Raw genomic sequence first — 24160 nt, 5'->3', positions numbered from 1 at the left:
TGATATTTCTAGATGGAGAGAATGTAATAGGGAGGGTGGGATTGGACACTAACATTTGTTGAGCAAGTAATAGCATGTGCTTATTGCAATGACAGAGCTTGCTCTCCTAGACGACATTGTTTTATACAGGTAGAATTAGTTTTGGCTTTACATCATTGGTTTAATTTGAGGGATGTCATAAGACTCAAATGTCTGAAATTAATTGTTGTGTTTAAGAGCGTTGTTCAGCAGTATCTTACTTAGGAGACAGGATACATGTCTTGGAAGTTTAGCACCAGTCATAGTTGTGCTTCTTTTAATCAGTTTGATTGTTTTTTCTTATGGATCCTCTCTAACTGATTAGGTTTCTCTCTCCATTGACAAAGCCCAGAACCTAATTGGGCCAAATTCTAAAAAGTCTGTAGTAATAAAGTATGAATATGGTGTGCTTTCCTTTCTTCTTGCTTTTTGTCACTATCTACTTTTGTGTTCCTTTTGCCCAAATGACAGTTGCACTTACTAAATTTCATACTTTACATGTATCTTTGTTAGCTATGTTAAATCCATCGTTGGATAGCAAAGTGAGTGTAGATAAATTAATACACATGATTAAGCCGAAGGAGTAATAGAATTGTGAGTAAAAATCTTGTCTTAATCGTTTCAGGACTGGGAAGGAAGGCCAACCCAGAGAATACTACACATTGGATTCTATCTTATTTCTACTTAATAATGTGCACCTATCTCATCCTGTTTATGTCCGACGTGCAGCTGTAAGTAGAATTCATTTAAAAACTCTTTTGATTTGACAGTTGGTATCATTTGGTGTGGATAACTTTCGTCATGGGTTTTAGATCAGAAGAATGAAAAGTTTGTTTGTATCTATATGAAAGTCTCCTGGAGGGTCAAAATTAGATAGATCACTGTGATTTATGCATATCTTTAAAATCTGTGAGTTTTTTACATGTAAGATGTGGGTAATGTTTATAACAACAGAAGTTTCAAAGCTGTTTGTAGGGATGTTTTAAAAAATTTATGAGCCTGTGGAAGGACCTTGATATTCAGAAATCTAGTTTAATTGCAAGGAAAAAAATTTTTTTTGGCATCAAAAAGAACCAAGTTTAGTAGCTTTTTAAAATGAATTTTTAATCAATTTTATACACTTTTTTCATACTTAATTGATAAATTCATTTGTTTTCAGATGCTTGAAAGATGCCTGCTTTCTGCATCTGAGTGTATGAACACTGCTTTTCTGAATAAGAAATATATATTTAGTGTCAAGTATGTATTGTAAAAAGTAATATGTAGGGTGAAACTATTTAAGACTTTGGAAATAGTGGGATAAAATATCAGCATCTCGCTTTATAAAGCTATGTTAGCTCATATTAGATCTTTAAAAACTGAATCAGGCACTAATTAGAATGTTTTATTGGATAAGTCCATTCATTTTGGGGTAATAAAGATAATCCAGACACTTGGTATAGGTTTAGATTACGTCTCTAGGGAATGGCTGTAGTACATAACTGATTCTGTAATTGTTAACTGTGGGCCTTAGGACCTTTGGTCACGTAAGATTTAACTATTATATTTCTTAAATATTTGATAGATTGAAAGGGCAGAATTCTAAAAGTCTAGGGTTCTACAAATTTTGTTTTCTCCTAACTCCTTTGTATTATTTGCTCTTTCTTGTGAGCAGACCATTTCTGAAATGAGTTTTTCCTACTCATAGCCCCTATTTTAGTGTGAATAGACTCATACTATTTTTTGTTGGTGATAACGTATATATAATTCATTAGTGACTAAATGATGAAGTATGTTATAATACTTAGACACAGTAATTTAAAGAAAATCAATTCAGATATTTTAACTATTTATGATATTCCATGTAGACTAGTTTTTAAAAACAAGCACAAAAAAAATCGGTGGGCTCTTGTTTATACTCATCAGCAGAAATTAAATTTTAACCTAACTTTTAAAGAACAGATTAATTTTAAGTGATTAAATATAGTTTATCTCTGTCATTGAGGAGCATGTGCAGAATGTTTGCTGCAGTGAAGTATAGTCAGTACTCAACATAAGATAGTTAGCCAGGGATATTAAGGGTTCTTGTTCATCGTTGCTTATATAAAGTAACAAAGGGTTTATAACTGTATAATCCCGTAACCACATGTTTTTTCCGTACTCTGTTGTCCTTAGTTTACATTATAAAAATGGTAGTGAAAATTGTGGTAATGATAGAATTCATTGGATTCATGGCCCAAGGATGACTTGGTGCCTAAAGTATACAGTTTTATTTGTTTTGCTTACCTCTTTACAAATTGCTAATATAGGAGATTAAAGGAAAACTACTCATGTAGCACAATAGATACATTTTCCAGATTTAATTTTTCAATTTTTTTCCCCTGCTTACAAAATTTATACACACTCAAGGATAAGAAAAGAGATACGTAATGTAGAAAGTAAACAACTGTCCTTAACATTTTTCTATATAGTCTCCTGATTTTTTCCCTGTGCCTAAGCAACACATACCTATTTTTTAAATCATTTTCTTTTTTCTGTTTTTTAGTTAAAATGTAGTCAATATACAGTAATAAAATATTTTCAGGTGTACAACATAGTGATTCAACATTTATGTACATTGTGAATTAATCACAGTAAGTCTAGTAACCATCTGTCATCATACAGAATTTTTGCAGTATTTTCGAGTATATTCCTTGTGCTGTACATTACATTCCCATGGCTTAGTTATTTCATAATTGGATTGTTTGCTTTTTTGACGTTCAGTCGTGTGAGTTCTTTATATAGTTTGGATGTTAATCCCTTATTGGATATATTGTTTGCAAGTATCTTCTCCCATTCAGAAGGTTGCCTTTTCATTTTGTTGATGGTTTCCTTCATGGTGCAAAAGCTTTTTAGTTTGATGTAGTCCATTTTTTTATTTTGTTGCCCTTGCCTGAGGAGACAAATCCAAAAAAATATTGGTAAGACTCATGTCAAAGAACACACTGCCTATGTTTTTCCCTAAGAGTTTTATTGTTTCTTAATTCTTACATTTAAGTCTTGAATCCATTTGAGTTTATTTTTGTATATGGTATAAGAAAGTGGTCCAGTTTGATTCTTTTGCATGTAGTTGTCCAGTTTTCCCGGGACCATTTATTGAAAAGCCTGTCTTTTCCTCAGTATATGTTGTTGGACCATGTACTTACTGTTAATTATGAAAACATAGTTTTAGTGGCTCATTTAGTTTATTCGAAACAGTTCAGTTACCATATTTGGAGGAGGTCTAGTTTGGGTGTGAGAAAAGAAAGCACTTTGGAAACCTTGAATAAAATGAGCAAGCAATGGGACTAAAATGATATTTGTCCCAAAAAGCAAAACATCATGAGTAAAATTAAAAAATAAATACTTAGAATAAGCCAAGGGACAAAAAAGACTGTAATCAGTATTTCAAAGAGGATAGGGTTATTGTTTCATTTCTAATGCTTATCTTTTGTATATCTTACTGGAATTTTGAGGATAAAGTTACCAAAAATTAATATGCTTAAAAATTGTCAAGATTTTATTAGGTTCTTTCAGCCTAATTATTTTCTAAAAAACATGATTCTAAATATATGTTATCAAGATATGTTGGAATAAAATTCAGATGTTACAGGATGTTGATCTTTACCAAGTTTCTTATAACTGTTATTGATTTGATATCTATTTTAAAATTTTGACTTTAGACTGAAAATATTCCAGTGGTTAGAAGACCTGACCGAAAAGATCTACTTGGATATCTCAATGGTGAAGCATGTGAGTAATTTTTTAATTGCTCTCACTCTTAAATAGACATTGTTGCTTTTTTTTTTCCCTGTGAAATAAGAATTAGTGGGAAGAGATCGTGGATTCCCACTAAAAACTTCCCCTACCTGCAGCTGTGTCCACGTGCTGTCTTCTCCTTCCTGTTATAGTGGATGCACTTGACTCTTGGGGCCAGTCACCCCTTCCCTGCGTGTGGGTTTCATCTCCTTTCTTACTCTCAGAGACTCTGCCTTTGCACATTGCTGCTTCTGTCTTGCATCGTCAGTTCTCTTTCTTCTGCACCATTCCCTTTAGAACATACACCGTGGTCTCTCTCATTAATAAGTTCTCTGAGCCCCCCTGTCCCCCACCTTCCTACTCTCTACTGGTCCATTTGTCTTCTCTTTTTCATTACAGAATTCTTTGCAAGGGTTGTGTGGTGTTACTGCCTCCTCTTTGCCTCTGATTCTCTCTTGAATCTACTCCAGTCTGACTTTCTTCCTCACCATCTCACTCAAATCACCCTCATGAGCTCAGCACTGACCTAAGGACTAGCAGATCCTTTGGTCTCTCTGCTTCGCAGCTAACTTGACCTCTCAGCCTTTGATACCGCTTACTCCCTTTTGGAAAGCCTTTCTTGACTTGGCGTTTGGGGCATCAGACTCTGGAGGTTCTCTTTCCACTCATTGTCTGCCTCACTTTTTTTTCTTGCTACCTTACCTCCAACACTGATGTGTTCCTGAGCTTCACATTTAGAAATTCACTGTCAGCATCTTCCCTTGGGTATTTAACAGGCGTCTGAAATGTAGCATATCCACAATAGAGTGCCGAGTCCTTCCTTCCCTTCTCCCCACCGACAGAACGGAAGCAGCAAGTCTGTTCTCCCTGTGTTCCCGTCTCAGTAAATGGTACCCCATTCACACAGTTGCTTAGGCCACCAACCCTGGAGAAATCTTTGATTCTCTTCTCTGACAGCTCACGTCCATTCCATCAGCAAGTCCTTTCTTTACCTTTGAAAGTATGACAGCTTCTTACCATCGTATGCCCACCCCGCTCCACCTTCCTCTTTAGACCATTGCGTAGCCCTCCTGAAGGTCCTCGCTCCACTGTTTCCTACAGTGTAGCCTCTGCTCACCACTCAGAGGGACCTATTTTTGAAAAAGCCTCTGAACTTGATTGTGTCACCCACCTGCTCAAGGCCATCCTGTGGCTTCCCGTCACACTTAGAATACAGCCCATCGTCCTTTCCTGAGCTTTGCGACTGTGCTTCTGCCTGTCTCTGTGCCCTCATCCTCTCCCAGTCTTCCTCTGCCCGCAGAAGTCCAGTCTTCATGGTTCTTTTAGCTTTTCTAACCTTAGAGTCTTTGCACTTGCTGTTCCCTCTGTGTTACATTTTGTTTTTCTGTGTTGTCACGTGACACTTCTCACCACCCCATTCAGAGCTCAGCTCTAATGTTGTTCCCTTATATATATATACGTTTATGTTTTTATTTATGTTTACATACACTTTTACATACATGTGTTGTGATATTGGAGTATATTCTTTGAAGTTGATTTCAGTCAGGTTATCTCAGTTTATAAGTTAAATGGTCAAAAATAGTTTGTCCTCTTATAGACTTTCTAATACAGATTAATCTTTTATAATAAAATGCTTTTACAAGCCTGCTTTAAAACATTTTTTAAGGGAAATGACCATATATAAAGTAAGAAATATAACAAATCTTGAGCATTCACTTGTAATTATATCCAATACCTATCTTCAAATATTTATCTTCTCACAGAAATCTTTTTAAATCTTCAGCAACATCGGCCAGTATAGACAGAAGTGCCCCTCTAGAAATAGGTCTGCAGAGATCTACTCAAGGTATGTCTCGTTGCATGTTTATATTGAACTTTTAAACACCAGTCCCCAAACTATACGTTTATTTACTTCTTTTTTTCCTTACAGTCAAACGAGCTGCAGATGAAGTTTTGGCAGAAGCAAAAAAACCGCGTATTGAGGTAATGGAACTTTATTTTAAGTGATTCGGTTTTTTTATGGAGATTGGACTCACGTAGTAGTAAGAATTCTTTGCTCATAGTAGTGCTCAGAACTTTTGTTTTCCTGGAAAAGTGGTAATATTAGAATGAACAGTTGATTAATAAGTAGCTTGAGCTATCGTGTAAGATCTCTCACATACAAGCTGTGTGATGGACAAGTCACTTTATTTTCTTTCTCGTCATACCCTTACGATGAAAGTGTTGGCCTAGATGAGTGGTCAGAAGGCTTGTTCTATAAAGGGCCAGATAGCAGCCACTTCAGGCCTTTTGGGCCTTGTAGTCTTTGTCCAGCTCCTTCACTCTGCCGCTGTAGTGTGAGAGCAGGCACAGGCGATGCATAAATGAACAGGCGAGGCTGTATTCCAATAAAACTTTATGAAACATGGCCAGCCAGATTTGGCCTTTGTGTTGTGGTGTGCCTACCTCTGGAATAAGGTGGTGTAGGAGTTTACTCCACTCTGAAGAGGCGTGAACATGAAGTCCTTATTCCAGTTACTTCTTCCAATATTGATATATCAGGTTATATGTTTTTTTGGTAGCATTTTATAGCCAGCAAGTGGAATATTAGTATTGGTAAACAAGGGTAGTTCATGTTAAATAGAACCCTGTGAGCAATGCAGTTAACGTTGAAAAGAAAATTTGTTGACCAGCTCGTATACTGCATAAGACAATTAAACTTTCGGAGTTTAAATTGTATGAGTACAATACTGTTTATTTAAATTTGTAACAAGCCCCAGATCAGTTGCATATAAACCCTCTGAAAATGGAGGATCATGTATTAGAGGCACACTTAAAATCTGAGAAATGACTGAACTGGCTATATATCAATGACCAGTATAGGAATAACACTTGGGGTCGCCAGTAGTGTTAACATTACTAGAAACTTAAGTTTTGTCATTTCACACTTATATAAAAATCAAATAGTTGTACCTTTTGCCTGCTTCATGAACAGCAAAGCATCCACAATTAAGGATAAGAAAGGTAACTTAAAGAGACAGGGTTGGTTGGTAAGTATATACAGTAGAGTCACTGACAAAATTTGATGCTAAGATTACATAATTTTACTTAAGGATACTCTGAGACATGGACACGATGTTTTTCAGATGATAGTGATAATTAGCTCGTTGTTATTCTGTGCTAGGTGATACTGTATGTACTTTATGTATGTCATTAACTCATGTAATCCTCACCACCACCTCCTGAAGTCGCAGTACTGTGCATGTCATCTGTGAGCAAACAGGCTCAGAGACAAGTGACTTGCTGAGGTGCACAAAACTGGGATTAGAGCCCAGGCAGTGTGGCTCCTACCTAGTCCACTATCCTGGGTACAAATTTTGTGGCAGTAAAACTGAAATTTTCCCCAACTTTCTTTGTGTATAAGGAAATTATAACCCACTTTGTACAAAGTAAGTGAATTTAGGACTTCCCTGTTGGCGCAGTGGTTAAGAATCCACCTGCTAGTGCAGGGGACACGGCTTCAAGACCTGGTCCGGGAAGATCCCACATGCCGTGGAGCAACTAAGCCCGTGCGCCACAACTACTGAGCCTGCGTTCTAGAGCCTGCGACCCACAACTACTGAAACCCGTGCACCTAGAGCCCGTGCTCTGCAACAAGAGAAGCCACCGCAATGAGAAGCCCGTGCACCGCAACGAAGAGTAGCCCCCACTCGCCGCAACTAGAGAAAGCCCACGCAGCAACGAAGACCCAACGCAGCCAAAAATAAATAAATTTTTTAAAAAAGTGAATTTAGAGATACCATTTAGTTGGAAAAACGCAAACTTTATGGTTTAATTGTTCGAAAAAAAAATTGAACATAACAGAAATGCAAAATTGCTAGGATCTGGTAACTTTAGAAACCAGCAAGAAATAGCATCATAAAATGCTTTCCAGAGCATTTGTAGGGTTAAAATGAATTACATAAATAGCCATTGATATATTACATAAACAGTTTTCAGTTCAGCAGATCTATATTGAGGACCTGCTGGGCACTATGCTAGCAGAGAGAAACCTTAGGATCTGGTTAAAACCTAGGCTGCAGTTGTCTCTAAGATCAGTCTCCTGAGACTTCATTGGCAGTTCAGTGGTTAGGACTCCCTGCTTTCACTGCTGAGGGCCCATGTTCGATCCCTGGTTGGGAAACTAATATCCCCACAGGCGCACGGTGAGGCCAAAAAAAAAAAAATCAGTTTCCGAAGGAACTTGAGTAATACGTGTTAAATCATTCTTACAAATGGAAAGAATTTAATGTGCTTGTTAAAATATTAATCTTTGCATTTATCTCAGCAATATGCCTGTTTCGAGTTTTACACGGTTAGAACACAATTGGAGCACATCTCTCTGGACCTCTTGAACGTACTGATGGTTTTTATACAATTTCATATTTGTTAGCCATAGACGCTGACTCTGGTTCTCAGTTTTCTTGTCTGTTGAATGTGGGCATTGAACTAGATCAGAATTAGTAAGTTTTGTTTTTAAGTAACCAAACACTTTTCAGACTGACTTTTACCTGAGATTCTAATATCTAAATGAGGTAAAAGTCGAGCTACCAAAGTTGAATTCAGATAAGAAGTGGCTCCTGGGCACTTTGTAGGAAGCTCCTGATGTTCTGAGAAACATACTTTGAAAACCATTGAAGTTTCACTTCTGGTGTTTTGTTCTGTGCCGATAGATTCAGGACCTGGGGCAACAGATGAAAACAATCTAGACCCAAAATGAAATTTTTGACTGTGGCAAAGCCTTCTCATAAAATTTAGTTATAAACTTCCCTGAAGAGAAGGAATTTATGTGTTGTATGTTATCTTTCTGAATAAAAGTAGCTATGATATGTTATGGGAAGAACACTTAATCATAGAAAAAAACTTACTAAAGTTTATTTGTAAGCTTTTAGTCAGTTTTAATCTTACATGATCCAACATGTATTTATTACTGTTGTCTTTATGTAACTAAAAATATTTTAAAATTGACCAAAGGCCAGTGATGCCTGGGACTTTATAGGTGGGAACTTGGGTAAGGAAAAGTTACGTGCAGTGTTTTTTTTTGTTGTTGTTCTACAAGTTAAATAAAAATTTAAAATATTCACTGAGTGATTATTTTCAGGATGAAGAGTGTGTACGCCTTGATAAAGAGAGATTGGCTGCTCGTTTGGAGGGTCACAAAGAAGGGATTGTACAGACTGAACAGATCAGGTAAGAATTTCTTTAGTAGAAACTGAGCAGTCTAGGTATATGAAAGTATACATGGAAAAAGGGATATTAGTATGCTGTCTACATGTGTTCTTCATTGCCTTCAGTTCAGAAGATGCTTGAGCATGTTTTATGGGAGGATTGGAAGCCATTGTGCTACTTATGCTTTCTGGAAGCTTCTTGATTCTGTTACCATATTGATCTTTCCTTTTTAAAAATTACTCTATAATCCAAGCCACTCGTTTATCATGAAATCTTTTCTTGGTTTATAGCAGTGATTAATAAACTTTTTCTGTAAAGTACCATGTGTTAAATATTAACATTTAACATGATTGTTGATATGCTTAATTCTAGTTTTAATTTGCTGTTGTTTTCTGTTTGTCTCTTTGTTCTTTTTCCTTTTGGGGGGACTAAAATTTTGTCCCTCCAAAAGGAAATTTATTTAATTTTGCATTAAATGAATACATGCTGTAATTCCTTTCTGTCTTTTTTGTTGGCTGATTAGTTTATGCTGTTGTCCTGTTTGAGTGGTTGCTAGGGTCACAGTCCACCTTCCGTGCTCCATCTCCGTGTGGTAAGCATGGAGCCTCAGCAAGAAGGCACTCCCAGTTCCCTCCTCTCGGCCTCTGTGATACCGCTGTCATACATTTTACTCATACATGTGTTATAAACACCAATATGCATCGTTCTTATTCTTGTTTAAAAAACTATCTTTTAAAGAGATTTAAATAAGAAAAAAATTTTATATACCCTTTCCATGCCTCTTCTTTCCTGTTGTAGACCAGTGTACCCATATTTTTTTCTTCTGCCTGAAAGGCTTCTCACCCCACCCCCCAAAAGACTTCTTTTAACATTTCTTTTTTGTGCAGGTTTGCTAGTGATTCTTTCAATTTAATTTTTATTTTTGAAAAAGTTTATTTCCCCTATTTTTTTTTTTTTAATTTTCACTGGATGTGGAATTCCAAGCTACGTCTTTTTAAAGTACTTTAAAGATGTTGTACTGCTGCCTTCTTGACTGCATTGTTTCTGATTAGAAATCTGTCATCCTTATTTTTGTTTCTTTAAATGTGCCCTTTTTTCTCTGACTACTTTAAAAATTTTCTGTATTGCAGGTTTTGAGCTATGTAATTATCACATTACTTGGAGGAGTGTTCTTCATCTTTCTTGTGCTTGAGGTCCATTGAGCTTTTTGAGGGGATTTTTGGGTTCATAATTTTCATTGAATTTAGAAAAGTTTTGGTATTGCTTCTTAAAATTTTTTTTCTTTTTCCCTCTTTCTGGCCTACTTACTTGTATTCTGCTGGAAGCTGTCCAACAGCTCACTTGGGTTCTTTTCTTTTTTTGGATTCTTTTTTCTGTTCATTTTGGATAATTTCTATAGTTCACTAATATTTTCTTCTGTAATTATGTTCACATTACATTTGTAGTCTCCAACATTGTATTTTTTTTATCTCTACAAGGTGGCTAAATATGCAGTCCATGTCTTTACTTGTTGAGCATATGGAATAGTTGCATTAATTATTTTAATGTCTTTGCTAGTCCTACGTCTGTGTCAGTTTATAGTGTTTTTGGTTTAGATTTCTCCTCATCTTGGCTTGTATTTTCCTGTTCCTTTATATGCCTTATAATCTTTAGATACCAGACATTTTGCATTTTATGTTGTTGAGTGCTAGATGTTTTTGTATTCTAAATTTTCTTTAGTTTTGTTTTGGGACACAGTTAAATCACTTGGAAGCAGTTTTTTCCTTTTGAGTGTTGATTTTAAGGTTTGTTATTTGAACAATGTTAATTTAGAGTAGTTATTCCCCACCATTGCAAAGTCAAGACCATTCTGAGTACTCTACCTAATGCCCCAGTAATATGAGGTTTTCAGTCTGGCTGGTGGCAACAGGTATTACTGTTCATCCTGAGTGAGTGCTGGACACTGTTCCCTCTAATACTCTTGGTGGTTCTGTTCCTAGCTTTAGTTTCCACTTGTTTGTGTGCTAATCAGTATTCTGCTGGAATACTCGAGGGGGACCTTCTGTGCAGCTCTCCTCAGGTACTCTGGCCTGTGAGTTTCCATACGCCTTGTTCTTGCATGTGGAAGAATCCCAGCACCATTTCTCAGATCAGGAAATACACTGTTTTGCCTGGGTTCTCCTCCCTCTGCCATGTTGGAAACTTTCAAGGCCATAAACTGCAGCTTTCATAGGACTTACTTATTTAGTTTTCATTTGTCAGAGATCACTGTCTTTCATTGCTTGATATCATGTATTGTGTAAACTATTGTTTCATGTATTTTGACTGGTTGTTTCGAGACAGGAGGGTTAATCCAGTCCCTGTTACTTCATCTTGGCTGGAAGTAAAAGTCCAATGATTGAATGTCCAATGCATGTTTGATTATAGTTTAGAAAAGTATTTGAATTTGGCTCAGGGTATGCTGGTATGCTTTAGATTTTAAGGGAAAGTTGTGTATTATGTAAAATGAGTCAAATACTAATGCATATTGAGCATGTACTTTGAGCAAGTACTTTCATACCTAATGTAAATAAAATACATACTATGTAATACTACCATGTTTAAACCTGCAGGAATTCCTGTCCTTTTCCCACATGTTGTTTAAACGTATTTCAAGATTGTCATCTTGTGATTAGACTAATAATTTTATCAACTGTTGTTAAGGTATCCAAACTCTTTTTCTTGTTTTACATTTTGAAAAATGACACTAAGCTTAAGATTGTGATCTTAATGTAATCTATACTTTCATTGTTGTCTTTTTTGTTTTCTAAATAGTTCTGAAAGCATAGGCTCTGTTTGCTATTTCATATGTTATTTGAAAATAAAGGAAAGAAAAAGAAAATTTCAAAATATTGTTTTATCTTCTAGGCTTTAAAAGGAGTATATGTTTATGTGGCATATAAAAGCCTCTGTCATCTATAAAATTGATACGTTGTACATTGTAACATATAGATTTGAAACCTTGAAATAAGTTTCAAGGAAAACCTAAACTGAATTCTTCACAGAATGAAAAATTTTTACCCCCATTCCAAGGTGGTGAATGCACATGCTCACATATGTGTGTGTGTTTGTATAATTTGCATGGGTGGGAGGGAGGGTTAGCAAGTAAAAGTCTCATAGAAAAGGGCTTTTTTGGGCGGTGGGGGGAAGCGCAGAGAAAGGTTTATTGCAGGGCCAAGCAAGGAGAATGGGTGGCTTGTGCTCAAAAAACCCAAACAATCCGAAGGGTTTCATCAAAGTAGTTTTAAAGGCAGGGTGAGGGAGGGGTGTCCCAGGGTATGTTGATCAGCTTGTGCAGAATTCTCTGATTGGGAGGGCAAAAGGTTAAAAAAAAATGTGAAAAATTTTTTGCATTGTTCCTTCTAAGAAATTACTAATTTGCTTAAAGTGCAATATTTCTATAGGGTCTCTTTCTTACATGGTTATAAGTTATCAAACACGTCAGTTTTACATATAAGAAGGAAAGCTTAATTATTGCCACTTATAGTGTTATTACCAGGAACTTAAAAATGTCACAAAATATTTTATGATGTGCTCAAGAGATCCTTGCTGTGAATATTAAGAAAGAAATTGCTTTCAGGTCTTTGTCCGAAGCTATGTCAGTGGAAAAAATTGCTGCAATCAAAGCCAAAATTATGGCTAAGAAACGATCTACCATCAAGACTGACTTAGATGATGATATAACTGCCCTAAAACAGAGGAGTTTTGTGGATGCTGAAGTAGATGTGACCCGAGATATTGTCAGCAGAGAAAGGGTGTGGAGGACGCGAACAACTATCTTACAGAGCACAGGAAAGGTAATTGAAATATTTTATTTGTTCGTTAGAGTCAGTGTGTGTGTTTCATCTACGATTGGTTATAAAACTGGTTAAAGTTTCCCATGAGGAGGAAGTTTCAAGTTTATATCTGACAGATCGGTAATAATGTAGACTTCTAAGGGGCCATATTTACCATTCCATTCTAGCATGTGGTTGGTTGTTGGTCACCAGAGAAGCTGATGAAAAAGTCTGATTCAAAGCGCGAGTCCCTTTATTTTCACTTCATTTGTAAATCCAAAGAGATTTACAGTTTTCTTGTTGATGAGGTTTTTGCTTAAACCTAATGAACAAGGAATATTGATGGCAAGCTCTCTGATCATTAATACCGTTATTAATTTTTTTCCTCACAAAGTAGAGAACTTAACAAAAATCAAACATTTATTGAGTGTATTTGATACATTATAGTCTGTTGGGTGGATGTTTATTCCTTATTAATGGAGTTGTTTTGTTTTTTGCTACAGGATTGTGGGTTTTCTTCCTTCCCTTTCCTCCCTCCTCCTCCCCTTCTCCCTGTCTCCTTCCCTTCCTATTCCCTTCCTATTCATGATTACAAAAACTGCATTAAAAAACATCCTTGTTCATACACCTTTGTGCACTTATGTCTATATAGCAAAAGGATTAATTCCTAGAAGTGAATTGCTGATTAAAGGAGATATGTACTTTAAATTTTGAAAGATAAGTTGAAAGATACTGGATGTTTAGTATCTTAATACATCTCCAAAAAGGTTGCGTTGATTGTTTCACTTACCTCTTTTCACCTGTCTTTTCCTCCCACACATCCGAATTTTCCCTTAAATGTTAATTCTTCACTGATGCCCAGTTCACAGTGGTGATTTGGTGAGAAGGTTTATAGAAGTTATGAGATTACTGGTGAAAGTGAACTTTAACATTGGTCCAGGCAGACTGGTTTTCTTTGCAGTTCTCTTTGGATTCTGGCCTTAAGTTTACTGTGCCATTTTAGTAGGAATAAAGCTACTAGAAAAGAATATATGAAGGAAAGAATTCTTTTTCTTTTGTACTTTGACTTCTTTTACAAAGTACTTGAGGTCAAGGTTAAGAATCATTCTCCAGAGCTTAGAATTATAGAGAAATTTGAGAACATGAGTAAACTTTCATTTTTGTATTTAAAATAAAGTGATCTGTTGATACTCATTTTTACTGCCTAGTATGACTAATAGTTAAATATTGTTACTTTATATATCGTTGTACCAACGTTCATTGTAATGTTTGAAATGAACAATTTTCTTTGAGCTCTAGGTGGCAGGATTGTACCATCATTTCAAAACTTAGTGTTCTAATATAATTTACTGTTGTTGGCACCAATGTGTAATTTTAAAAATAAGTTAATACTAGAAGAACTGTCTGGTAGCTAGGTTTGTTTCTATGAGTATGAACATTTTTAAAAGTCAAAAACAACAATTTTAACTGAAACCCTCTCTGTATACTGTTCTCATCTGCAAAACTCTAAAATAAACCCTCTAAAAAAACCTTTTTAGGTACTTATAGCCCTGAAAGGCCCTGTGATTTTTGACAGATCTTCATTATTACCAGGTATCAGGGCTTTCTTTTTTTCTGAGTTTCCGAAATAAAAGACAGGTTTAAAATTCCATGAAAAATGTAACTACATACTTTTGTAGTTATATTACCACTGCAAACACCCTACAAAAAGGCAGCCTGATTTTATAATACTGTTTAAAACATACTTTTAAACTTACATACACTAGTATATGTTCCTCTTTGAAAGATTGATAAAAAGAGATCACTAAAAGGAAGATAATAATCCCCTGTAATTCTACCACACAAAGATAGCTAGTAACATTTTGATTGATTCTTCTAGAGTTTGTGTCTCTCATGAAATGCTTTTTTATTTTTAAAGTAATGAAATTTGACTTTCATATTTTCAGCTATTTTCATAATAGGATTAAGATTTTATTTGCGGGGCTTCCCTGGTGGCGCAGTGGTTGAGAGTCCGCCTGCCGATGCAGGGGACACGGGTTCGTGCCCCGGTCCGGGAAGATCCCACATGCCGCGGAGCGGCTGGGCCTGTGAGCCATGGCCGCCGAGCCTGCGCGTCCGGAGCCTGTGCTCCACAATGGGAGAGGCCACAACAGTGAGAGGCCTGCGTACCACAAAAATAAATAAATAAAATAAAATAAAATTACTCATGTGCAATTAATAACTTGAGTGAATTTGGCATTAAAAAAAAAAAAGATTTTATTTGCATATGTCACTGTGTTGACCTTCTCACTGCTGGTGCAAAAGCAGTGGTTGGTTAACTGCTGGCATCTTGGCATGAATCGAAGCATTGGCACCAAACTTTGCTAGTAGCCATTTTGTTCTTCACCTACTAATGATGTCCTTGGTGAAATTTGAAAATTTACTAATTTTATTAAATCTTAACCTTTGAGTATATGTCTTTCTAGTATTTTCTGTGATGAAATCAGAGCATACAAAGCACTCCTGCATCCCAAAATGTGATTGTCTCCACAAAGAGCACTTGTGCATTTGACATTTTTTCGGAAATGAGGAAAGAGAGCCTGTTCCTTCAAGAAATGGAACTGACAGTATTTGTTGCCAGTAATAAAATGCGAACTTTCATGAGAAAATTAGAATTTGGGAGGTTTCTTTTTGCTACTGAGACCTTAACAGTTTCCTAAATTTAACATAGTGCCACTCTTCCTTGTCCTTACTTTTTGTGCATTTTGGAAAATACTTTTTCATAAAAACAAGTTATTTTTACGTGGAATAGTTTTTTCCCTCATTTTTGTAGGAATTAATATTTTAAAAATATTTTAGTTTAAATTTCTAATGTGATAAATATTGTAACCTATATAATAAAACTCTTTGGGGTGTGCCATAATTCTCGAGAGTGGGAAGGGGTTGTGAGACATTTGTTTGCTGTCCTAAAGAATTACAGGAACTTGTAAGTACTATTAGTGGGGCAATGGTTAAAGTTATGTTTCAGGCTGTCTCTCCTTTTGTATACATGTTTATTTGTGTAATATTTATTCAGCATCTACCAGCCAGGCACGTGGTGTGCACTCACTAGAGATGCATTGGTCCTGGCTTTCACAAAGGTTATATTCTTTAATAGGAGAGAGAAAATTAAATAAGCAGTAATTGTGTCATATGACATTATAGGGATGCTACCCAAGAAGGGCAGCTAACTTAGTCTAGAACCACGAGGAGAGAATGATACCTAAATAGTAAAAAGTAATTAGGAGGGACAAGCTGTCCAAGCCAAAGAAACAGTATTCTTAATTGTATAGAGAAGAGAAACCACTTGAGGTTCACAAGGACAGGGACGACGTCTCTCTTAGTCGTCATTGTGTCTGAGTGCCAAGCGAGGTGTTTGGCTTATAGTCATAACATGTTGCTTAAAATGATAAGTGATTGACAGGCAGAATTAGAAGAGCCCCAAGGGAACTGAGGGAGAGACTCAGGTAAAAGAAGAATATTTCATGAAGGAAGGAGGAGTCAGATTCGTCAGCTTTGTTCAGTGTTGCTAAGGTTGTTCATGCAAAAGTTAAGTTAAATTTTTAAATTGCATTCCAACTTAAAAACTTTGAAAAGTGCATGTTGAGTCCTAACAAACAGTGTCTTAAAACTTTCAACATCTCATAAAAATTATAGCAGTCTGAAATTAGCCCTGGAGTTTATTATACCTAGAAGAGAATATAGTAGTTGATTTCTTTCAGAAGGATTAATTTCTTTTAGAATTAAGAAGCCCCCTTGGCAACAAATCTGCCATATTTTTATTTTTTTTAATGTTAACTTGTTTCCTGGTTACATATTTGAATAAATGGAGAATATGAATGAATTTACAGCCAGTTATGCACTTTACGTAAAATGAAAATAAGTGAGTAACACGGGGTTTATAATAATTGGTCTTTGGGTGAATTTCCTAGTAGCAGTTGATTCTTACTTACTTGTGTAGTAATCATACCTCATTATGATGTAGTAGGGAAGAATTGATAGGAAGAAAACTAAGTCTGAAATTGTTTATTAAGTAAACTTACTGCTTTTGGATATTTAATTTTAAGCAGACTTAATAATTAAAATCCATTTGTTTCAGAATTTTTCCAAGAATATTTTTGCAATTCTTCAATCAGTAAAAGCCAGAGAAGAAGGGCGTGCCCCTGAACAGCGACCGGCCCCAAATGCAGCACCTGTGGTAAGAATATTGTGCTGCTTATGTAGTAATTTTAATGAAAGCGATTATTCCGTGTTGTAATTTTGAAAACATCTTATTTATTTGCTTCTTTATTGTATAGTTGACATACAATGTTATATTAGTTTCAGGTACACAACATAGTGATTCTACATTTATATATATAATAAATTGATCAGAACCGTAAGTCTAGTAACCGTCTGTCACCATACACAGTTATTGCAGTATTAATGACTGTATTCACTGTGCTGTATATTGCATCCCTGCGACTTAATTATTTTGTAATTGGAATTTTGTACCTCTTAATCCCTTTTACGTATTTTGCCCCAACTCCCCTCAGCCCCTTCGGTGACCACCAGTTTGTTCTCTACATCTGTGAGTCTGTTTCTGTTTTGTTTGGTTTGTTGTTTTCTTTTTTAGATTCCACATATAAGTGAAATCTATGAAGCCAGTTTCATAAGGTTCAGCAAAGGAAAAATAATATGCAAATAAAATCTTTTTATATAGAATTTTTGAAAGTATGTCAAAATTTGGTAGAGTACTAATGCAGTCTTTGCAAGAACTAGTAGTTTTATTTGTTCATGAAATCCTTGGTGTTTACCCTTTTAGAGGTAGTGAATTTTTGCCGGTATTTAGACGAACACTTGAGGTGACTTTCTGGCAAGTTTTTAAGTGCCTCTTATTTGTCAGGCAGTTTGCTGACAAGGATACAAGAGGGACAAGAACGAAACATACAGATGAGTCAGACAGGTAGTGGGGCAGTTGCCGTTATGGTGAAACACAGGGTGCCTATGGTCATGAATTGGTTGACATCTTGAATAGCAGCTGGCATGAAACTTATGTCAAATCTTAAAACAGTTTGGCCATTATCTTCTTGACTGAATATTCTCTGTGTTTCCGTAATCATTAAAATACTTGAAAATTTTAATGTTTGGCATTTCACAATAGAAGTGTATATCTAGTGACAGTCTTGAAAGAGTATCTTTTATTTGGAATAATAATAGCAGTAGCATCCTGTTGTAACAAAATGAAGCGTATTTCAGTATTTATGAATGCCATGAATTTCCCAAGCAATTTTGGGAATATTCTTTAAATCTGCTTCTTTAGATTATTACAGACTGAGTTTTATATAAAGTATTTTTGAATTAAATTATACATCATTAGATTAGCAAGTTTTTCTCAGTATTTTTAAAAAACACCTTTGTTAGCTTCAGTTTTACACTGTACATTGATACATAGGTTTATTGTCATTGTTATTTATTTAATATAAGGATTAATAATTGGAATAATTCAGTTAAAAGGCTCCAAAGTGTCAGCTCAATAAGCTTTGCATTAAAAGTTTTTTTTGTTAAAGAAAAATAATTCATGACTGGAGACAGTTTATTAATTTGTGAAGAAACTTAAGTAATTAGAATGAAATTACTAAGTACACCGATTTTATTTCTGCAATGTCTAAGAATTTTGCTTTGTGCCTTCGTGCACATTTACTTGGGGTCCTTTGCCTTGTCCCTGGCAGGGATGGTAATTTTCTAGCAGTAAACAGTATCTTGAAAATCAGCTTCAGATGATTCCCCACTTTTGTTTACTCCTTGTTTTTGTCTTATTGGCTCAAATATTGAGAAGAAGGCGGCTTAGAAAACAATGGCCTTACTGTGTTTTTTATTATGAGTATTAAGTAACAATTTAAACAATATTGACATGTAACTCATAGTTATTATATTTTTCTACAGGATCCCACATTGCGTACCAAGCAGCCTATTCCAGCTGCCTACAACAGGTACGACCAGGAAAGATTCAAAGGAAAAGAAGGCAAGTTACTTAATTTTGGTCTTCCCCTTACCGTGGCCGTGCTGAACTTGAGAGGCACTGTGGCCTGGTGTTCGGGGCAGGGGTTGGCAAACTGACGTCTGCAGGCCAAGTCTGTGTCACCACGTACGTGTTTTCGTGAATCAAGTATTGTTGGAACACAGCTACACTCATTCATTTTTGTGTTGCCTGTGGCTCCTTTAGTGCTGAGACAGCAGTTTGAATTGCGACAGAGATCGTGTGGCCTTCAAAGCCTAAAAATACTGTCCAGCATTTTACAGAATAATTTTGATAAGTTACTTTAAGTGCAGTCTCTTTCAGTTTCCTCCTGTGTGTCATTACGATACTAATAGTAGCGTTAGTAGTAGTCCCTATCTTTTAGTGTTATTGTGGGGATTAAACTAGTTAATGAAGTCCACAGAATAGTAACTGGTATATATAATAAGCTATAAATATTTACTGCTATTAGCCTTAATTCTGTTTCTCAGAAATTTATTTTAGAATGGAAATTCTATATATAAAATCATATTTCCCCATTTATAAAGGTATACATTGAGAACTTGGGAAGCATAGATTATAGAGTAGGCATGTGAGGACTTGTTTTGTGATAGCTACACGGCTAATTTAATAGTGAACCATTTCCACATCAGTAAGGTGGCTAGTGAGGGGTGACTGATGTCAGCGCAACTTCTCTTGGGATCTTCATTTATCCTGACTTCATTCGTGAAAAAATGGCTTAGAGGCAACTAGAAGTTTATCATTTACAATTTTTTCCCTGCGTAATTTGAAATCTCCATTTAAGTTTATTAAAGCGTTTGTTGTCTTTATACAGTGAATTTTTTGTGCTGGTTTCATTTGCTGGATAAAGGCATGTACTGAGTCCATGGTGTAGAAAGACAATAGTGTGTTCTTTTATCCACTGCAATGTTTTTCTTTTGGGACGAATTATATAAAGTAGGGGTTGACAAATTAGAGCCCACAGACCAAATCTGAACCTCCTTGGGCCAAATCAGGCTGTGCTCATTTGTTTACATATGTTGTTCATCCTGCTTTTGCACCACAACTGCAAAATTCAGGAGTCGTGACAGAGACTATATGGCTTCCAGTGTGTAAAATATTTAATATCTGACCCATAACCGAAAGGTATATTGGGCCTCTGTCCTGGAGTCCCTGTCGCTCTTTACAACGTTGCTTTTCTGTGAGTTACATAACATATGCTGATGATTGTAATTTTGGAACACAGCTTTTTATAAGTTAAGGAGTAACTTATAAAAGTATTAGATGCTTTTAGTGGTGCTGTAGTTGAATATTAGGACTAAATAATTTGGGGCTTATAAAGTATTTTATTCAATCTAATTTTTGATATTTCCAACCAACTATATGACCGTTGAACACGGTTGTAGAGTCCTAACCAGCTTCTACATTTTGGGCTCATTGGTGTGTATTGAATGTATTTTGGAGACCAGTACTCCTTTTAAAGTTTCTAACTTCACAAGTATGTAATTTAACTTTATATCTATAGTAGATTCAAGGCTTTGTTATTCTGTTGAACTGTCAGATATAATGTAGATTATTACTTTAGATTTGTTGTTTATCATGAAATATGTAAAGTCTAATGGTAACCTCCCCTTCTTTACAGAAACGGAAGGCTTCAAAATTGACACTATGGGCACCTATCATGGTATGACGCTGAAGTCTGTAACGGTAAGTCACTCTGAATGCAGAGGTTCTTTTGTTCCATTCATTTTATGTGAGTAGCAGATGTTGAAGGAAATCTTTGTTCTCCAACATTTTCAATTTCATACATTTATCTTCAATGGCCAGTTGTGCTGACAGAGCTGCGGGGTGATTATTTGATTCATGGGTGTCTTTTTTTTTTTAAACTGAGTGTAAAGAAAAGCTGTTTTGATTAACTTGCAAGTAGGTTGGATGCTACCTGGTTAGAGAATTTAAAGTCAGTGAGGAGTTACGAGGTTCAATTTGGGAGAGTTCTTTGCCATAATATCTCATGTTACTAAAATGTAACGCTGGGCTTCCCTGGTGGCACAGTGGTTGAGAGTCCGCCTGCTGATGCAGGGGATGCGGGTTCGTGCCCCAGTCCGGGAGGATCCCACATGCCTTGAAGCGGCTGGGCCCGTGAGCCATGGCCGCTGAGCCTGCGCATCTGGAGCCTGTGCTCTGCAACGGGAGAGGCCACAACAGTGAGAGGCCCGTGTACCACAAAAAAAAAAAAAAAAAAGTAACGCTTTACACTCTAAAAAGACAGATTGCAGTGGTTGATGTCATGCTGCAAGTTGCATACTTGACACCGCCAAATACTTGATGTCCATGATTATAAGCCTTCGGCTCACTTTTAGCAAACTTTCTTTTTTTTTTTAATGTCCTAAAGATGGTTATTTCTAGGTGATCTGACCAAGGCCCATTTTTTTTTAAATAAGTTTCAGTTGTACAACATTGTAATGACATCTGTGTCTGCCAGAGTGATCACCACCACAAGTCTAGTTACCATACACCATACAGCTGACCCCTTCACCCATTTCACTCACCTCCCAACTACCTATCCCTTTGGTAACCACTAATCTATGCAATAATCTTTGTTATCTGTGAGTCTTTGTTCTTTTTTTAGTTTGTGCACTGATATTTGTCTTTATATGTATTTTGCTAAAACACTTATTTTTAAACTGTCATCAGATTTGTTTTTGTATTATTGAAATTGTATGTGGACGCATTATTCATTCAACAAGTGCTTATGAGTATTTGTGTCAGACCGTATTCTGGTTGCTAGGGTTGTTGCTGTGAATAAGTCAGATAGGACTCTTTACAGAAAGGAGTGAGAGAGGCCTCTCTGAGGAGGTGACAGTTGAGCCAGAGCCTGGTGACGAGCATTCCATGAAAGACACGCAGGGTCAGGATTGAGGCCCATACAGCAGCACACAGGCCAGTGTCTCCAGAGTCGAGTGGGTGAGGGGAAGGTGGTAAAAGGTTAGGTACACCCATTTTATGAGATCTGCCTAGGTCTTCCTGACTTCAAAAGGTAACTCATAGCTGTAAGATTGAACTTAAATTCTTAATTCTTATTGACCTTTTCTTGGGGACAGAACTTGCCTCCTCGCCATTCCCCAAGTGAATTATGGAACTGATGTTGTTACCCTGGTGTAGCCATCAAAATCAGTTTTTTGTGGTTAACTGTTACTGCTGTTGGTTTTACTTTTGTCTCATCTAAAATGCCATGAAATTGATTTCATTACTGAGCTTCCGAGCAATTGGTAAAATCAGTGATAGTTTTTAATAGATGCTTTTTACAGAACAGTTTTTCTGAAATCCAAGGACAGCTTCTTAATTAAACAATGTGTGAATGATAAGGCTCTACTTCCTTATCAAAGTCTTTGTTCCTAAATATAAGAGGCGAACAGTTCTATGGTGTGTGATTTTACAGAACTAATCACAAAAAGACACTGTGTAAGAACGCAACAGAAAGACTAGAAATGGTCAAATTGTTAGTACTTCCAATATTTTAATGCCCAGTTTGCATCTCTGTGCTGCTTGTGGCCTGATTCATTTAGCAGTTGTTATTGAGAACTTTGAACCTGAAAGCTTTGAAATTACTCTGATGATTGTTTCTTTTTAGTTGAATCTCAAACTTATCCTTTCAGTGTAATGTTTCTTCCTCCTCTTTTTTTCTTTTGAAATTATTACCTGTTTGTGAGCTTGCAAGTTTCACCAACTTTCTACCTCATTCTCCAGTTAAGAAAGTTTCTGTTATGAGATCCACCCAGACATACCAAGCAGTTACTGAGTATGTTAAAGGCTTTGTTGCACAGATGTGACTTCCTTTCTAATTTATGTGCAGCTCTGCTACCATTGTTCTTCAGGGTTTTGATATGCCTGGTTGATGTACAGAGTTACCAAGATCAGTTTCAATCTGCATTAGGATTGATCTGCATGTCTTTTAAGTTCAAGACACCAGAGTTCTCTTAGATGTTAGACTAAATTAGTAAGTCACATTATGCAGACTAGAAAATTTTCATACAAATGAGTTCTTTTCTGTATCTGTTACAGAGAAGAAAGGGGTATGTGTTTTGATAATATTTCATAAGAACCATAAGTTATTGAAATCTATAGAAATTAGGGCCCAGGCAGTATATTTTGTAACACTTTGTAAAGATAATAATTTGTTGAAGTTTATTATAGGAACAGAAGCTCAGGTACCTTAAAGTTACAAGTTTGTATAGTATAGCTTTTGAATTGTGCCAAGAAATACAGAGGCACACCACCTCTTGAAGAGTAGTTAGAGGGCTTTCCTGGGTTGGGACACTTCCCCCAAAATGTGTCACTTGGGTTCTATAATGTTTAAGAAATACTGGATTAAGCAGATTTTGTGGTATAGGAATCTCATCGTTTTTAATGTATAAATCTCTCTTTTTTCTTTATTTTGTGGTACGCGGGCCTCTCACTGTTATGGCCTCTCCCGTTGCGGAGCACAGGCTCAACGGCCACGGCTCACGGGCCTAGCCGCTCCGGGGCATGTGGGATCTTCCCGGACCGGGGCACAAACCCGTGTCCCCTGCATTGGCAGGCGGACTCTCAACCACTGCGCCACCAGGGAAGCCCCTATAAATCTCTTAATTGGAACACAGGAGTATGGCCTCTTTCCCAAGCTTGTTTACCCCCCAAGTTTGCCCCTCTCCTCCCTTCTGTTGAGAATACTGCAAAGAACCCGAGTTGCATAGAATCAGTTTAATTGAAGCTATCTTAGGAGTCGTGGTTTGGGAGTAGAAACCGTTCAGTATGGGGGACATCAGAATGTATTTCCATGTATTCCTTCACTGAAAGGGGCCGTTTTAGACTAAGAAAATGCCACTTGATAATGCTTTTCATTGTATAGTAAATAAAGGAGATGATGAAGACCTTTTTTTGTTAGGTAGTAGCAAGCAACTTATCTGTGGTTCCACCGGAGATGGAATAAGAAAGATATGATCACAGTTCATTATTCTTATTTATAAAGATTTGGAAATCCTTTATCAAGAACTACTTTATTTTAATCTCCCAATCTAGCTTGTTCATGTTCACGCGGAAAGGCCACGTGTTCTACCCCTGTTTATTCTTTCCTCTGTTCTTACTGAATATCATTGACTCTCGATAACCTTGCTGTCTTCATTTTTGAGGAAACCTTTTGCACTCTGAAATCATACAGATCAAAAGCTTCTCTTTAAGGTCGTTATTTGAAGAGACTCCAACAGATGTCGTAGTTCTTATGATCTCTTTTTTGGGAAACCATTTTTTTGATAGTAAACTTGGGTGGATTTTCAGTATCTGCGTTAGAGGTCTAATATTATCACTGTCAACTTTCACTTTTGAGAAGGATCCAGAATCTCAGTCTCCTCCA

General features: G+C 36.4%; 1 protein-coding gene across 1 annotated transcript in view; it reads left to right on the top strand.

The window, feature by feature from the left end:
* Positions 1-24160, top strand: part of CDC73 (cell division cycle 73) — an 88779-nt gene that overhangs the window by 1962 nt on the left and 62657 nt on the right. Inside the window, exons 2-10 of the mRNA XM_007466195.1 lie at positions 644-749; positions 3699-3768; positions 5558-5620; positions 5705-5757; positions 8894-8982; positions 12560-12776; positions 16873-16971; positions 18699-18777; positions 20414-20478. Coding sequence (XP_007466257.1) covers positions 644-749; positions 3699-3768; positions 5558-5620; positions 5705-5757; positions 8894-8982; positions 12560-12776; positions 16873-16971; positions 18699-18777; positions 20414-20478 — 841 coding nt within the window. The remainder of the gene's footprint in view (positions 1-643; positions 750-3698; positions 3769-5557; positions 5621-5704; positions 5758-8893; positions 8983-12559; positions 12777-16872; positions 16972-18698; positions 18778-20413; positions 20479-24160) is intronic.

Source organism: Lipotes vexillifer, unplaced genomic scaffold (assembly GCF_000442215.2).
Source record: "Lipotes vexillifer unplaced genomic scaffold, Lipotes_vexillifer_v1.1 scaffold585, whole genome shotgun sequence".
Lineage (NCBI taxonomy): Eukaryota > Metazoa > Chordata > Mammalia > Artiodactyla > Lipotidae > Lipotes > Lipotes vexillifer.
Note: the sequence above shows the minus strand (reverse complement) of the source record. Positions and strands in the feature narration are given on the sequence as shown.